The following is a 17,785-nucleotide window of genomic DNA, read 5'->3' as shown; positions in this document are numbered from 1 at the left end:
CTCTGTGAACATTTAATGAGATGCTTATTAGTAGTTCAGCAGGGGAAAATGTACTTAGTATATGTTAACTATAATAAATACAAATACATCTTTCATTTAATTTGAGGGGGGGCAGTGTATACCAGCAGCTTTTAAGTATATTATCAACCCTTTATCTGTCTGCATGTCTGAAGTATGGATATCCGGTTGAACACCATGAGGAATTCCCCAGATTCTCAACTTCATCATTCAGTTCCTAATCACCAGAGACTGCAGATTTCATAATTCTCAAATGTTAAATCTAGTTCCCTGAGCTATTCTCTCCTAGACTGCCCCATTCCAGTCTTGTCTAATGAGTCACTGTGTCTTTGTCCTACCTTTTCAATTCCTTTTGACTAGTCCTCAAAGCTTTGCTTTCCCTTTGCTTCTCTGAACTACTGGCACTGATCACTTTGCCTGCAGGCTCAGTGCAACCCAGCTCCCATGCCAGTCTTGATCCAGTCTAACCTGCAAATACTGAACTGCTCTAGGACAAGGAAATAAAAGAACCAAAGAGGGTTCGATGTAAGAGTCTTAAGTCGCGGGGCCTCAGAGGATTCACCACGTGAGATGCTGTACCTGTGAGAGCAGGACTAAGTGCAGGTGTAGGCTGTTTCACTGAAGTATGGTTACCTGCCATCCAGCTCCGGCAAAAGTCTCCAGGACTTGCATTTGGAAGTGAAGGTCGGAGACTTGAAGTTTGGTTGAAACCAGAAATCTCAGGTCTGCGACCTTGGTTCCGGACTAGATGCCTACTGATAAAATAATATGACATTTTCAAGTGTATTCTTCTGTTAATCATATCCTATGGAGAAGGAAATGGCAGCCCACGCCAGTATTCTTGCCTGGAGAATCCCAAGGACGAGGAGCCCAGCAGGCTACGGTTCATGGGGTCACAAGAGTCGGGCATGACTTAGCGACTAAACTACCACCACCAATCATATCCTGGGGAGTTTCTAAACACTTGAATTGTCTTGAGCATAAATTAGTAACCAGTCTGAAATGGTTATTTACTTTGAAATACTCTAAATGTTACTATAAATTAGCCAAAATATCAAGAAGCCTGAATTCTGAACCAGAATTTTGTCTGTATCTCACAGAAGTGTGGCAGGGGTAAATGCCTAATGAAGACAGGTGACACTAGTGATTGTAATTGAATGAGACAAGAGCTCCTGGTGTGTATCTTAAAAAATGAGAGTTTTAATGAAAAAGGAGCCATCATTTCTGTTAAGTTTGTATTAGTGTCTACCAAGAGTATGGTTTTTGTTTTCTACTCTTAACTTAGAATAAACTTTATACTTATATGTATGAAAGATGTATTGGTACGGTTAAACTTTTGGCAGCATTTTTTTTTAATTTACAGTTTTCAGGGTTTATCCTGTTTATTTTTATTTTTTATGAGTAATTATAATCATCTCTTTGAGATTATATTTTCTATACTGTCTGTATGACCAATTTTTTCCCCAGCTCCCATACTTAAAGCCAGCTGATTACTTCTCCTTGTAAGACCCCAGCCACAGCCCTGATCCCTCTTCTTACTTTGTTCCTATTTCCCAAGTCCTGTCTAAACTACCTGATAGTAGATGCTGGTCTTCCTGTAAGTTATAGATCCCTTCTTTCAGATGCTAGCTGTTATTCCTTGTAGGGCTTCGTTCCACTACACTGCCTGATTGTCCTTCCAGAGTATGTGATGTCTCTTCATTCTGTTTTCCTTGGCAGTTTTTGTTTGTTTTTGCTTTGGCCTAGAAATAGAAGCTTTTTAAAGAACTGGCCTATTTCATGATATTATTTCAAATGTATTATAATTTTAAATTACAATACATGGTTTACCTATGAAAGTCATCTTCCGGTGGAGGCTGACTTCCTGTTGCTAGAGGGAGGGTGGGAGTGGGGCGGCTGGCTCGTCCATGTGCGGTTTTGTGGGGCAGCCTGGGGCGGCCCCGGAGTGGCTGACCCTTTGCCTGCAGAGACCGGAGTCACGAGGCGGCCACCGTGGCAGGGTCGGAGAGCCAGCTCAAGAAAATGGTGTCCAAGTACAAATACAGAGACCTAACTGTATGTGAAACTGTTAACGTTATTACTTTATACAAAGATCTCAAACCTGTATTGGATTCATACGTTTTTAATGATGGTAGTTCCAGGGAACTAATGAACCTTACTGGAACAATTCCTGTGCCTTATAGAAGTAATACATAGAATATTCCAATCTGCCTGTGGCTGCTGGACACATATCCGTATAATCCCCCTATCTGTTTTGTTAAGCCTACTAGCTCAATGACTATTAAAACAGGAAAGCATGTGGATGCTAATGGTAAGATACGTCTTCCTTATCTACATGAATGGAAGCACCCACAGTCAGACTTACTGGGGCTTATTCAAGTCATGATTGTGGTGTTTGGAGATGAACCTCCAGTCTTCTCTCGTCCTACTGTTTCAGCATCCTATCCACCATACCAGGCAATAGGGCCACAAGATTCTTCCTACATGCCAGGTATGACAAGTGGGATTTCTGCATACCATCCGGGTACCCTCCCAATCCGAGTGGTTACCCAGGCTGTCCTTACCGACCTGGTGGTCAGTATCCTGCCACAACAAGTTCCTAGTACCCTTCCCAGCCTCCTGTGACCACTCTTGGTCCCAGTAGAGATGGCACAATCAGCAAGGACACTATCCAAGCCTCTCTCATCTCAGCAGTCAGTGACAGACTGAGATGGCGGATGAAGGAGGAAACGGATTGTGCCCAGGCAGAACTCAATGCCTTGAAACGAACAGAGGAAGACCTGAAAAAAGGTCACCAGAAACTCAAAGAGATGGTTACCCAAGAAGTAGCTGAGGTTGATAAAAACATAGAACTTTTGAGAAAGAACTCAGTTCTGCTCTGGAGAAAATGGAAAATCAATCTGAAAACAATGATATTGATGAAGTTATCATTCCCACAGCCCCACTATACAAACAGATCCTAAATCTGTATGCAGAGGAAAATGCTATTGAAGACACTATTTTTTACCTGGGAGAAGCTTTGAGGCAGGGAGTAACAGACCTAGACATCTTCCTAAAGCATGTACGTCTTCTGTCCCATAAACAGTTCCAGCTGAGGGCACTAATGCAGAAAGCAAGAAAGACTGCTGGTCTCAGTGACCTCTACTGACTTCTCTGATACCAGATGGAGATTGAACTTTTCTAAAGTATTCTTTTCTTCTCTTACTTTCTCTTATATTAGTAGGTGTCCCAAATAAGTTATTGCCGTTTATCATTCAAGTGTAAAATATTTTGAATCAATAATATGTTTTCTGTTTTCTTTTGGTAAAGACTGGCTTTTATTAATGCATTTTCTATCCTCTGTAAACTTTTTTTGTGCTGAATGTTGGGACTGACTATGCTAAATAAAATTTGTTGCTTTAAAAAAAAAGTCATCTTCCTAGATAATTGTTTAAGTAGTAGATTGACTGCATGTAATACTTCTGCATTAAATATGAACACGGAAGTTATTTCTTAAAATAAGATGAGTTAATATGGGTATGTTTTTAAAATGTAATTGATAGCTTTTGCCCAGAATAAGAATTTTAGGAGTCTTTGTTTATATTCTTAATTACTTTTATACACTGTAGAAAGATAGGTAGAAAGAAGAGAGAGTGAATGTTTGGTTATTGAAGTTGAAAAAATAGAAAGGGTAATTGCTACCAGGATTACTGGGAGAGCACATAATTAGTTTGTGAAAGTTCCCCAGACAAACTATAATAACCCTCTGCAATAATCAGACTTGTGGAGAGCCTGTCTCACTCTCTGTGAAGTTACTTTAACAAAAAAGTTACATAAAACAATGAAAGACGACAGATAGTCCTATCCTGAAATCCAAAATTGTATTGTCTTTCCTCTCTGAGATCTTGCCTAGTCCTTCCAGCCTGCACTGTATTCTCCTTACCTTTTCTTTATAGAGTTTGACTCAAATCCCAACTCAGGTCAGTACACTTAAAGTCTCTTCCTTCCTGTGTCTTCTTGCAGACTCTGAATAAGTAAAGGAGAAGGTATATTCAGACACCCACCGAAGTGTGGGTGGGATTCATGTGGACTGGAATGCCCATGGTCACCTAAAGGCAGCAGCTATCACTTGGCTTTGTTCAGTTGTTAACAACTTGTAGTGCTGGTCCATTTTTTCCAGAGCTTCCAAGTTTTTCATTCTGGAAATCCAGATTTGTAATTTTTTAAATGTAGTCAACTCACAGTTTTACAGTGAACAGGCCAAATGTCTGTTAGCTAAAGTTGGCCCACAAGCCATGAATTTGCAGCCACTGTTCTTGGACAATAATTTCTAATCAAAATGAATGTTAGTTGTTTAGTTGTGTCTGACTCTTTGCGACCCAATGGACTATAGCCTGCCAGGCTCCTCTGTTCATGGAATTCTCCAGGCAAGAAGACTGGAATGGGTTGCCATTTCCTTCTCTAGGTACTAATCAAAAGCACATAATAAAAATCACGTCTATAGTTTTTTGGACCATATACCCCTAGTCTCTAACCCCGGAAATGCAGATTCAGCAGTCAGCAGAGTGTCCCCTCTTGTAACTGAGTGCTGCTGCCGTGATGCCCCTGCCCACCAGGCATGGCTCACTTAGACACCGTGCTGCCTATCAGGTGTATGTTTGTCCCTGTTGTTTGTCTTGGCACTATGTTTAGACAGTTAGCTGAACCAAGGATAAAGAAAGTTGCTCTGACTCCATTCCCACCTGATCTTAACCTTATAGTTTTGCCAAGATCTTTAGTTTTAATATGAAATGCTTCCCAGGTGTGATAGCCATATGCAAAACTAAAAAAAAAGCTTCTCTTCACCTTCCCCACATGGTAATACTTAGTCCTAAAGAAGAGATGAGACCTATTGATTAATCCATGTGAGATCCAGTGACTTCTGGTTTTCGTGAAGTCTTAGAGTATTTTGATAACTGCTTTTTAGAAATTTCATATCTGAGGCTCTGCCAAGGGTTGCCTACAGTTACCTGTCCTAATCCCCTACAGCAGGCCATAGTGGAAACATACATCTCTATTGTAATCTGTGAGGACATTTTCTTGGACCACCAACCCTTGAATGTATTAGATCTCAGAGGCTTGAGTTCTTGGCAATTGAAATTAGCAGAATAAAAACTAGTATGTCTGGGACCTGGAGTCTCTAGCCATCAAGATAGACCTCAGAGAAGCTTTTGCTGAAATGGGGAGATATGCTCTCTGATGCAGTCTTTATAGACTTACCAGAATTTAGAGCATTTTGAGCCCTGAAGACTTCGATGTAGACCGCTGAGTGGTTGTTATTGTTAATCTGCGTATTTAGCAAGTATAATTTATACTAGATTAGAAGAGCTGTATTTTCTCTTAGGAGAAGTTAGATCATTCACTGTTAATCCTGGCTGACTACCTCGGCACTAAGCAGGTTTTAGTATCACTGCCATATCTACCACGTGTCTAGCAGCAAGTCTCAATAAGTTCACAGCTTCTCTACCAAGAGCAGCATGTCTCCAAGAACCACTCTGGCAATAACCTGTGTGTCAGTTATCTTGGGCCAAATTATTCCATGGTAGCAGAGTCTCCCCACTCACAGTAACGTACAACAAGGGTTCTTTCTCCCTTACATTCCGTATACTCATGGATCACCTGTGGCTCTGCTCTATGTCATGATCATTTAAGGCTCAGACTGATAGCAGCCCCTGTTGGGACATGGCTGGTTTCCTGCCTGAGGGAAGAGAGAAACACAAACACAAATACTCCCTTCAGAAGTGGCTACTCATATTTCATTGCCCAGAGCACATCATATAGCCAGTCCTGATGTCAGCCAGGGAGGACTGAAGGGTACAGTTCTGCTTCTTGCAGGCCTTGTAGATGTGCAGCATCTGTCTGTAGCCTGTCCTAATTACCACAGCAGCAGCCATGAGGTTGACACAGCAGCTGTCAACTCTCTCTCACCTGTCCTTAGGCAGTGGGATAAAAATTCTTTTATTTTCCCAAAGGATCTCCTGCGACCTCTGAGATAAATAAAAACCCCACTGATGGTCAGTTTTCCCCTTCCGGGTCCCTTCAAGTCCAAGACTTCTATGGACACAGGCTTTCTGGGGTCCAAGTTGAACCACTGGTTCCCCCTTCTGGCCTTTGTGAAAAACTCAACTTTTACTGCATGCACTGTGCTCCTTCCTAAAAGGTGCATTTTTAACCTTGAGGTTTCCCCTGTCAGAGTCAGCTCATCTGCTCCTGCTGCTTCTGCCTAAGGCATCTGCTTTCTAATGTTAATTGGGTTCTTGCATCCTCACCTAAAATCAGGTTTTCCAACACTGTCTTCTCTAGTTTTGTCCCCTCAGTGAACTCAGCACTCTTGCCCATTGTGTTCATCACTTCCATAGATTGCATTTTATTTCCAAATAAAATGAACAATCCCTTGATTTCTAAGGTGGCACCGAGTATCTGTGTTATAGCTTGGTATCTGTGCACAGCTTGGCTCTCAGTTATCTCTCTGCCTGCCCATAGAACTCCACTGAAGACCTTAGAAAGGGGTTTTTGGAAATGTATATACATTGTTATGGTAGATCAATAAATCTCTTCATAGGGGTATCCTTAAAGTTATTTTATTATTTATTATATAAACAATCTGTAGAATTGTTTACAGATTTGATAAATTAAGAAATTAGATTTATTACTTTAAACTTCAAAGTTAAGAAAGTTTTCATTAAACAGTGGCATTTGCAAATAAATATGGTATTCAAAGCTTGTCTCCTACTAGACATAGTAAATATCTGAGTTGCTTGACCCCAGCTTTTAAAATAACAATTCTGAAAAAAAAATAAATAAATAAAGTAAAATAAAATAAAATAACAATTCTGTAAGACAGCTTCCAAAATACTTAATTTTTTTCCCTTCTTTTCCTAACTAGATCACAAGAGACTCCTGGAGATGGGCAGCCTCCAGCTTTACCACCCAAACAATCAAAGAAAAACAGTTGGAGCCAGATTCATTATTCACATTCTCAACAAGATCTGGAAAACCATGTTAATGAAACATTTGATGTTCCATCGTCTCCTGAAAAATCTACTGTAAGTAGTTTCTTCAGATACTCACATTTCTTTGAAAATGTTTAATTGTAAATGAAATTTCTTTTGTACCCTAGCCTGTTTTATCTGTAAATTATATTACAGTACTTTCTCTTTTTCATCATATGTTTACTCATAAATTGTGCCATCATATAACCCAATTGTGGAATTTTCTTTTATCATCATTTATAAAACATTGCGCTAGAAGTTAATTTTTGACAGATTTGTTGGTTTCAGTCTTGCAAAGCACATTTCCAGAACAAATGCTGATAGCCTATTAAATATCATTAATTTTATTATATAATTAAGTGCAGCAACTTTATCATTTTAATCAACCTTTTGAAATTGAATGCAGGTCTTTGGAATATATAATTGCTGTGTTCTTCAAAATATATCCATGAGATATTTTAGTACATTGTACCAAACAAAAATGGTAAATTTTTAGAATCCCCTGATTTGTGAATTTTCATTGCTTTTTCAAGTAGATGAATCAAAGGTCAGATTGTTGTTAATAAATTTTAAGGATACATTGTGTTTATGAAGAAGTATAGGACAGACAGAAATATGGGTGTATTTCAGGAAACTTAAAGGGATATCAAGGAATAAAATGAGATACAAGGAGAGGAGGCCCCACAGGAGGTGTGGGTGATGCCAAATGGCCTGTTGGCCATTGCTCACTTACCCTCTTGTTCTTCACCCATGATCCTCCCTCACTGTCTAAAAGTGAAAAGCCAGAGGCAGCCATTTAAAGTTCTCCCACACTTACTGTACCACCACAGACACATCATAGAGATCAAAATCCTTATTCAAAATGAATGACAACTTTAGTGCTACCTGTGTGGTGATTCCTATGTATCATTCATTGGTTCATAGTTAACTGAGGTCTTTCTTTACCTACTAAGGTAGGTAGTGGGCATACAAAGATAAATCAGACATTGTCCCTGCTGTTAAATAATCTACAGTCTAGTTTGTTTTTCCACTCAAGCAAAAATTACTTATTGAATACCTGCTCTGTGCCATGCATTGTTATGGGCTCTGGGAATATAGTAGAATAAAATTTAAAAAACTCTGCCTGCAAGGAACTTATATTCTAAGGATAAGGATGAGACGAGCTGTAAACAAATTAAATAAATTTATAGCCTATTAGATAAATGCTACAGAGACAAGGCAGAAAAGGGCTAGGAAATTTCCAGAGTGGAGTATTACAGTGTGAGCCAAGGATGAGTTTGGTGATAAACTACATGGATACTTGACAAGAGAGCAGATAAGCCCAGAGGACAACAGTGCAAAGACAGGGTGTGACTGATACTGTCAGAGGACACCAAGGGGGTCAGTGTGGCCAGAGCAGAATGAGCAAACTAGAAGGAACAGGAAAGGGCCAGATCCTAAATACCCGGTCTTGTAAAGGTTTTGTCCAGTCTCTAAGTGAGATTGGAAGCAAATGGACATAACGGAGGAGAGAAGCAATGTGCTGTCACTTAGGTTTTAATGGTTTCACTCTGGCTTTTATGTTGAGAAAAAATCAAAAGCAGGGTGGCAGTAGAGAAACTGGCCATGAGGTGTCATCCTGTTAAGCAGTGGTGATTGGACCAACATGGCTGTATTCTGGGTGGAGTTTTAGAGTAGAGCTGACACAGTCTGCTGATGGACTGGTTGTAGCGTACTAGGGAGAGATAATCAAGGATAATAGGAAGATTTGGGGCCTAAACAACTAGGAGGATGAAGTTGCCATTTGCTGGGACGTGAAAGGTTCCAGGTAGAACCGGTGTGGGGGGGAATATCGGGAGCTCGATAGGGGCACAATGATATGTCTACTAGGAATCCATTTAGAGACATGATTCTGGAGTTGAAGGGAGGGATTGAAGCTGAAGTTATAATGTTGAGAGTTGATGGCATGTAGACAGAATATTTAAAACCATGAGACAGGAAGTGTAGAGTGTGCAGATTACCTTAATAAGAGATTCTGAAATTTTAGTCCTCCAAGCTATAAACATGAGGGAGACGGAAAGCAAAGGAAACTGAAAAGATGCAGACAAAATGGTAGGAAAGAAAACTAGCCAGCTAGCTGATGAGAAGAAGGTCACGGAGAGAGTAATCACCTGTGTCAGATGCTACTGGTGCATTGAGGAGGATGAGTTCTGTAATTAGAAGTGACTTTAGGGAATTCACAAGTATATAAATACAACTAATTCAGCTGTGGATTTAAGGGAAGATTTCCCAGAAATGATCATCTCAGACCTGTGTCTTGAAGGATAAGAAAGAATTAGCCAGATACTTACCTTAAAGAATAGGCATAAAACATATAGTGAAAGAAGCCTGCTACAAATGACCATATATTGTGTAATTCTACATACATGAAACGTTCAGAATAGTCAAGTATGTATATATAGAGGGAGAGAAAATAGATGAGGGGTTGAATAGGACTTGGGGGATGGGGGCAAGCAGAGGGGTAGTGACTGATGATGGACACAGGGTTTCTTTGGGGGATGAGGAAAAGGTTCTAAAGTTAAATAGTAGGGGTGTTGGTACAATTTTGTCACTGTAGCAGAAATTTTTGAATTATACTTTCTGAATGGGTGAAGTGTAGTAAATTGTGTCTCAATGAAGCTGTTTTTAAAAAGCAGAGGGAATCATGAATTCATGTAAAACTTACAAATACTTGCTCTGTGCAAAGCTTTGAGCCAGGTTCTAGGGACACTGTGGTTAATTAATTAGGTAATTAATAAAGGCCCTGTTACTCTGGCGCCTATAGTCCAGTATACAGTGGTAAGGCAAGAGAGAAATTTGAATTATGATTCTTTATACACTTTAGATAATATCAACATACACAAAGCATGCTTCCTGTATATCTGAAAGTAAGTAGCCTATAAATGAAGAGAATGATGAGTCATCTATTTTTGTCTTTTTAAGCCTAACGGTGGTATTCCACATGATAATCTCGTTCTAATCAGAATGAAACCTGATGAAAATGGGAGGTTTGGATTCAATGTAAAGGTAACTTAGAATTTGTATTGCACTTATCTTTTAAATAAGGTGTTTCTATATCTGTTATGCTGACTAATGCTTGATTTACTCTAATGTGAAGGGAGGATGTGACCAGAAGATGCCTGTGATCGTGTCCCGAGTTGCGCCAGGAACCCCTGTGAGTTCAACAGCCTTCTCAGTGATCCTAGCTTCAAGAATACATACTTATTTTCTTAGTATAAATAAAACAATGAAATGAATCATTTAATTTGTCAAGTATCACATGTTGTTTGCTGAATCTCCTAAATTGCTGAGAAGTTAATTTTTATTTCTTCCCTATCTTCTAGAACAGTTTTTCAAATACTTGTTTTTACAAAGACTCTAGATTCTATCAAAATAACCCCTCTAAATAGCAAAATGTAGACAGAGGTATAGTTTGTTTGCTTTTTCATTGACTTCTTTTTTCATTTAGAATCATTTATTTACATTATATTTGTCTACTTTCTGTTTAAAATATTTATTTGAAACTCTTTATTGTGAACATGCTAAGCAAAAGTAAAGAAAATACTGTATGTACCCATGATGATGAAAATCCCCCTGCCCCCCTGCCCTTTCTTTCAGCTTCAGCACTCATAAACTTTCTGCTTGTGAATCATAAGGACAATTCTTAATAAATTGTGGATACATCATTTTTATTGCTCATTATATAGTAAATACTGCTTTCAGATTCCCGTTTCTGTTGTTTATTCTGTTTAACTGCATTTTTCTTAAAAAACTTTGAGTCAGTACCCATTATCATTTAACTGTCTCTGTCCTGGGAAAGGTAGGAACCTGCAGCCTGAGAGAAAGAGACCAGTTATGGGATTTTGGTGCTTTGCAGCAACCTCAAAGTTGATTTGAAGATCACAGTCAAGATTGATCAAGGATATCATGATATATAGTTTTGGTTCTGGTTTTTAAGAACTTGTTGATTGCAAATAACAGAGTACTTGTGAAATTTTTGTTGTTGTTAAGTTGTGTCTGAGTCTTTGTGACCCCGTGGCCTACAGCACACTGTGAGCCTATGGACTGCAGCACTCCCTGTCCTTCACTGTGTCCTAGAGTCTGCTCAGATTCATGTCCATTGAGTCGGTGATCCTGTCTAACCATCTCATCCTCTGTCACCCCCTTCTCCTCTTTAATTGTTCCCAGCATCAGGGTCCTTTCCAGTGAGTCGGCTCTTTGCGTCAGGTGGCCAAAGTATTGGAGCTTCAGCATCAGTCCTTTCAATAAATATTCAGGGTTGATTTCCTTTAGGATTGACTGGTTTGATCGCCTTACAGTTCAAGGGACTCTCAAAAGTAATCTCCAGCACCATAATTTGAAAGTATCAATTCTTTGGTGATTCCAAAATCTCTACTGAGTAGAAATTGTGTAGCAGCCTTCTTTATGATTCAACTCTCATATCCATACATGACTATTGAAAAAAACCATAGCTTTGACTATGTGGACCTTTATCAGCAAATTGATGTCTAGGGTTTTGAATACACCATCTAGGGTGTACACCATCTAGGGTTTGTCATAGCTTTCCTTCCAAGGAGCAGGTATCTTTTAATTTTATGGCTGCAGTAATTTTGGAGCCCAAGAAAATAAAGTCTGTCACTGCATACCCCTGGCTTAATTATAAATACAAAATTTTTCGTACACCTGTAGAGGTGTATCACAAAACCCCAAGACAGGAATATAATCAGACTTCTAGAAAGAATTTTACAAATCATCAGAACTACTTTTCATGTCCATTTCTTTTTTTGTGAATTTTTCTTTCTCGGTGTAAACCGGTCTGTACTGGAATCAGCTTAATCTCTCAAGCTACAATAAAATACATTCTAAATGAAAAGTGTACTTAGTAGCAGCTTCAAGCCAAGTTCCTGTAACATTAGCACCACAGACACACTCTTTGTTTAGATATGATGGTGACTCCAAAATTTCAACTAAATAGAAACTGTGTAGCTGCCACTATTATGTCCCTCAGTTCTTTTGAAGGGATGTGCCTACCAGCAACTTCTGGGTTTGTATTTTATGTAACCAGCTTAGCACCCCAGAGTCATTAGACTCCTCACTCTAAATTATAGACTCAGAGGAAGCAAAACCTCATAGATTCAGCTTGGATCAAATGTCCTCTTTTAAACAAATCCCTTGTGATCAGAAGTGACAAGACAGGGATGTGATGTATAAAATAAACTTACTACACATGTGAAAGATAAGGGAAGTAGTCCAAAATTATTTGTTTAGTATGTATAGGAAAATATGTATTGGGGGACAGGGCTACTGCAAGATGAGGTGAGAGGTGGCTGTATTCTCATTTATCAAGTAGAAAGATAATGTCTAAAATAAAAACTAAAAAATGAAATTGCAAAGTTACATAGTGATACTAAGGTAAATACAAAAGCTGTAGCTAAAATGTTGAAACTAGTTGCCTCAAATGAGGTGGTGGGGGGATGAGGAGAGCATAGGGAAGAATGCAGAAAATGGTTTCTTGTCCTAATAATCTTACAGACCAAGTCAGCTTTTTAAACTGTGCAATGTATAGCTTTCCCCAGTACAAAAGTTTTAACTAAAAGTCAAATATATGTCTTTTGACCTGATAATTCTACTTTTAAAAATTACCTCTTATGAAACAGAACATAGGATACACAACAATGTTCATTGTAGTTTGTGAAAATTAAAATTGGAGGGAAGATCAAAATGTACATCATTAGAGCTGACTAAATAAATTATGCTTTGGTTTGCGGCTATTGAAATAATAGATGATGTAGTATTATGTAAGTATGGAAAGGTTTTCGTAAGATAGTATTTTGAAAAATATTTTACAATGGAATACTACTCAGCTATAAAAAGAATGAAATAATGCTATTTGCAGCAATGTGAATGGACCTAGAGATTATCAAACTGAGTGAAGTCAGTCAGACAGAAAAAGACAAATATTATATGGTATTATTTATATGTAGAATCTAAAGATAATACAAATAAATTTATTTATAAAACAGAGACAGACTCAGAGACATAAAAAGGAAACTTATGGTTACCAAAGAGGGAAGAGGCTAGGAGGGGTGAGTTAGGAGTTCAGGATTAACAGATACACACCACGTATATAAAATAGTTAAGTAGCAAGGATTTACTTTCATTGCACAGGGAACTATATTCAATGTCTTGTAATAACCTGTAATGGAAAAGAACTGAAAGACATACCTGTATTAATATGTATAACTGAATCACTTACCTGTACTTCTGAGACTAACACAATATTATAAATCAACTAAATGAAAATACATATTATAATTTCATATGTGTTTTATCCAGTTTTTTTAATTGAGTTATGTTTTAAAAATCTGGAAACATGCTGAAATCATTAACAGTATTTCACTGTGGTGGTGGAATTACTGATATTTATCTCTTGCTTCCTTTTTTTAATTGTCTGAATCATGATGGTGAGCATGTATTGCCCTTACAATTAGGACAGAAATCTTTTTTTATTTGTATGCCAGGTAAAGTCATAAAACAAATATTGATTTTTTCTGAGCAGTGAACGTGGATAGTTTGCAATTCAGTCAAGGATGTTCAGGGAGCACTCTATAGACAGGTTAATTTCCAAACAGAACTGTATGATTCTAAATTTTTTTTAGGCTATACAGATTACTATATTGGTAATTTTTCCTTTCTGCCAGAACGATGTTCTGTAAATAGTGGCTGACTTTAGAATCAGTTAAATAAATAACAAAATAAATATTATTAACTTAGAGACCATCACAGTGTTTAGAAACCTCATTTTAGGTGATTGGTAGAAAAGGGCAGTGTTTAAAATAGTTTAATGTCATTTTCTCTATTGGACACCTTTTGAAACAGAGTAATTTTCAAGTTATTTCCAAGCCTGGCGTGCTGCAGTCCATGGGTTTGCAAAGAGTCAAACATGACTTCGTGACTGAACAACAGCAATTTCCAAAGTCGTGTATTTCTTCCTGTCTGATCATATTCAAGCCAATAGCTGTTGTCCCAGCAAAATTCATCTGATGTAGACTCCAAATCAGAATGAAATGCAAGTAAGAAATTATACCTGACAAAGAGCAGAAGATGATTAAGTGTAAGAGGGTTCCCTTCAGTTATAATAGGTAACTAGTAGTGTGCTATAACATGCCGAGAAATAGAGAAAGAGCACCTCAAGGAAATGGTCTGAACCTTAATTTTGAATTTTCCCAGGTTTTAATTCTTTACATTGAAATATCTCATTTTTTAAATTTTACAACTATGCATAATTAAAATAGATACCTGTTCCATTTTCAGAATTTCGGGTGTCTAAAATCACACATTTCATAAGCAGCAGTGGAAGAACCTGACTTCTGGATCAGTGCTCTTTCTGTTAATGACAGTACCTTGTTGGATTTCGTTGACTTTGTGTTATATAGTGAGTTTAGTCCTGCTTCCATCTTTCAAGCCTTTGCCACAGCCCTTTCTGTAAGGCCCAGCTCCATCATCCTGCAAACTTAATTCTGTTGTATTCTCATTACTGTATTCCTGGAACAGGCTGTCCCTATTTCTGTTGGTTTCTTTTACCTTATTTACTTGTTTGTTTTCGCACAGTGGTGCAGGGCTATAAATATAACCATATGGCCTGAACCCGTACTGAGTCAATGGGGAAAATTGTGTTTTTTTCCATGACCTTTAAATTTTTTATCAGAACGTTAAAATTTCTAATGCTTTCTTTTTTAAACGTATTGGGAAATGAAGAAATAATAAACTAATACTGATTTATTATCCTGTAATTCAGAACATTAGAAACATTGAGAATCAAAGTATTTTATTTCTTTGTGAAAACTTACCAAAGGTAATTTGTGAACAGTGCTTTTCTTTTTCTTGTCATATACCCTAAATTACAGGGTGAGCGTTTTTCCTTATTTATCTCAACAAATAGTGATAATTCTATCTAAGTTTGGATCCCACGTCCCCTTGCCCTTTGCACTTTCAGTGATATGAAATATCTTCCAGGACTTCCTGGATTGAGTTTTTGTTTTTTAAAGATCTGTCCATTTTTATTTCCTCTCAATTTTTTATTTTTATTTTTTGCCACACTGTGGCATGTGGGATGGTATTTTCCTGACCAGGGATAGAACCTACACCCCCTGCATTGGATGTGTGGAGTCTTAACCACTGGACCGCCAGGGAAGTCCCAAGAAGTTTCTTGCCAGCATCACTTCCTTGGACATCTTCATCCTTCTTGTCACAGCCACTTTCATCATTTGTGAAAGTTCATCTTCTCTAAATAAGTTCTTCTCTCTAATAAGTTCATCTTCTCTAAATTCCTTTCTCTGCATATCTAGGGTCTCTCAAACAATAGAAATGTTGATATTTACATAGTCAGTTACTTCTATAACTCCATTTATGTTCACTTTGAATTTCACCTTCAGCACTGTCCCTTTTTGTTTCTTTGCTGCTCTCGTAACTTTTTGGCCAGTTACTCCTTACTCAAAATGGGTTTATCTTTGGGAGACAAGGAGACCACACAAGTACCTGCTTTGCTATCTCCATATGAACTGAGTAACTGATGCATAACAACAAGCCATCAGTACATTTGGAAAGAAGGGATGTGATTGGTCATTGATCATGCTGCATATTTATGATTTATATAGTGATTTTTGGACTGTCGGGCTAACAGCGAGTTTTGAATTTTATGCAGTTACTTGTAATTTATGCAGTAACTGAAATTCGCACCATGTTAGGAGTTTGGTGTTATTTAACTCAACTGTGCAACTGAAATTGTATGTATCTGGACAGTGCAAAGTGAGAGCTACCTTGATCTATGCACTTGAGAGCATTAGTCTTACTTGTATGTCTGGAATTGTACTAGGGCATCAGGGGGAAAATTATTAATAAAGAAGGAAAAAAAGGATGTCTTTATAGGAAAGTGAGTTTTGTTTTTAATTTCTTATTGTTTGCACTGAGTTTTCATTGCTGCATGCAGGCTTTCTCTAGTTGCTGCAAGCAGGGGCTACTCTAGTTGTACATGGGCTTCTCATTTTGGTGGCTTCTCTGGTTGCGGAGCACAGGCTCTGGAGCACAGACTCAGTAGTTGTGGTGCCCAGGCTTAGCTGCCCCATCTTCCTGGACCAGGGATTGAACCTGTGTCCCCTGCATTGGCAGATGAATTGTTCACCACTGGACCACCAGGGAGGTCTGAAAGTGAGTTTTCTATTTCTGTTTTTTTAATAGATGAGTGAATGGATAGATGATTTCAGTATGTAATTTTATTTCTGCTCTGGAGTCTATAAAAGTAAATTGCTGTTCCTTACTTCCAGAAAGCTACATGTGAATTTGAAACCTTCTTTGCATCCCTTGACAGGCTGACCTGTGTGTCCCTCGATTGAATGAAGGGGACCAAGTGGTACTGATCAACGGTCGGGACATTGCAGAGCACACCCACGACCAGGTGGTCCTGCTGATCAAAGCGAGCTGTGAGAGACATTCTGGGGAGTTGGTCCTTCTAGTTCGTCCTAACGGTGGGTACTCTATAATTTACTGCATGTTTTTAATAATTCCCTCATGTTTATTACTAGACACAGCAGCTAGAGTGGACTTCTTAGAACTTGGTCACACCAGAGTGTGTGACCTGTGGCTTCCATTCAGAGTGGTGGTTGTTTAGTCGCTAAGTCATGCCCAATTCTTTTGAGACCCCATGGACTGTAGCCCACCAGGCTCCTTTGTTCATGGGATTTTCTAGGCAAGAATATTGGAGTGGTTTGCCATTTCCTTCTCCAGGGGATCTTCCCAGCCCAGGAATCGAACCCACGTTTCCTGAATTGGTAGGTGGATTTTTTTTAACCACTGAGCCACCAGAGAACTGTTCACATGTAGAGTCAAATGCAAATTTTCAGCCACCTTGCCTGCCCCTCTGCCTTACTCACTCTCTTGTTGTCTGTAATGGCCTTCTTGGTGGTCCTTCTGCTTAAAGCACTCCTCTTGACGTTTGTACAGTGTATACCTTCACATCGTTCAGGGCTCTGCTGAGATGTCAGCCTCAGGAAGTTCTCTCCAGACCACCATGACTGAAATTGCCTCTCTCACCCCCAAGGTGCTCAAGGAGTCCTAGGTACTCAGATATACTTGCTGTTCCACCTGTAGAAAACCAACAAGCTAGAGTTTAGTTTCCATGACAGCCTCAAGAATATCCTGCCATGTGTGGAGTGCTCAGTGGCTCCTGAAGCAGTTCATTCCCCCTGTGGACAGTGTGAAATTATTAATTGACCTAAAAGTCCATCTTCCTTCAATCCCAGTGTTTCTAGTGCTGTCTCTTTGTGCTATGCAGTATGCAGACTAAACATAATACAGATAAGTTCAATCCCTCATCAGTGTTTTGCAGTGAGTTTTACTAGAAGCTGTCCTTTTTTTTTCTTTTCCAGTTATACAATCCCAGGTCCTTCAACCTGTGTTCATAATGGCATAGTTTCAAGTTTCCTCAACATTAATCATTCTCCTCTGAGAAAAAATTCTTAAGTGCCTGTACTATCTAGTGTTAGACATATTCTTCTAGTTTTGTTCTGAACAGTTTATTGTTAATCATAGTTTTAGTCAGAAGAGTAATTATTGGTTAATGTCACATTGTTAGTTGCTGACTACATACCATAAGGAGCAAAATGTAATTAGAAATATCTACTCCCCTACACACCCATTTTGCCTCTTGGGTACAGACATTTTCATTTTATCTTCTCTACAGG

The 17,785-nt window shown here is 38.6% G+C and overlaps 1 protein-coding gene and 1 pseudogene across 22 annotated transcripts in view; both read left to right on the top strand.

Annotated features, from left to right (window-relative positions):
- PTPN4 (protein tyrosine phosphatase non-receptor type 4) overlaps positions 1 to 17,785 on the top strand; it is a 190,883-nt gene that overhangs the window by 141,242 nt on the left and 31,856 nt on the right. For all 22 annotated transcript variants that reach the window (XM_086349463.1, XM_086349429.1, XM_086349530.1 and 19 more), the window contains 4 exons: positions 6,923 to 7,082; positions 9,990 to 10,073; positions 10,165 to 10,221; positions 16,414 to 16,570. In XM_086349463.1, coding sequence (XP_086205589.1) covers positions 6,923 to 7,082; positions 9,990 to 10,073; positions 10,165 to 10,221; positions 16,414 to 16,570 — 458 coding nt within the window. The remainder of the gene's footprint in view (positions 1 to 6,922; positions 7,083 to 9,989; positions 10,074 to 10,164; positions 10,222 to 16,413; positions 16,571 to 17,785) is intronic.
- LOC147378178 (tumor susceptibility gene 101 protein pseudogene) lies at positions 1,972 to 3,301 on the top strand (annotated as a pseudogene).

Source organism: Bos grunniens, chromosome 2 (assembly GCF_055505025.1).
Source record: "Bos grunniens cultivar Pamir isolate PY7600 chromosome 2, Bosgru_T2T1.0, whole genome shotgun sequence".
Classification (NCBI taxonomy): Eukaryota; Metazoa; Chordata; class Mammalia; order Artiodactyla; family Bovidae; genus Bos; species Bos grunniens.
This window is presented reverse-complemented; position numbering and strand designations above follow the sequence as displayed.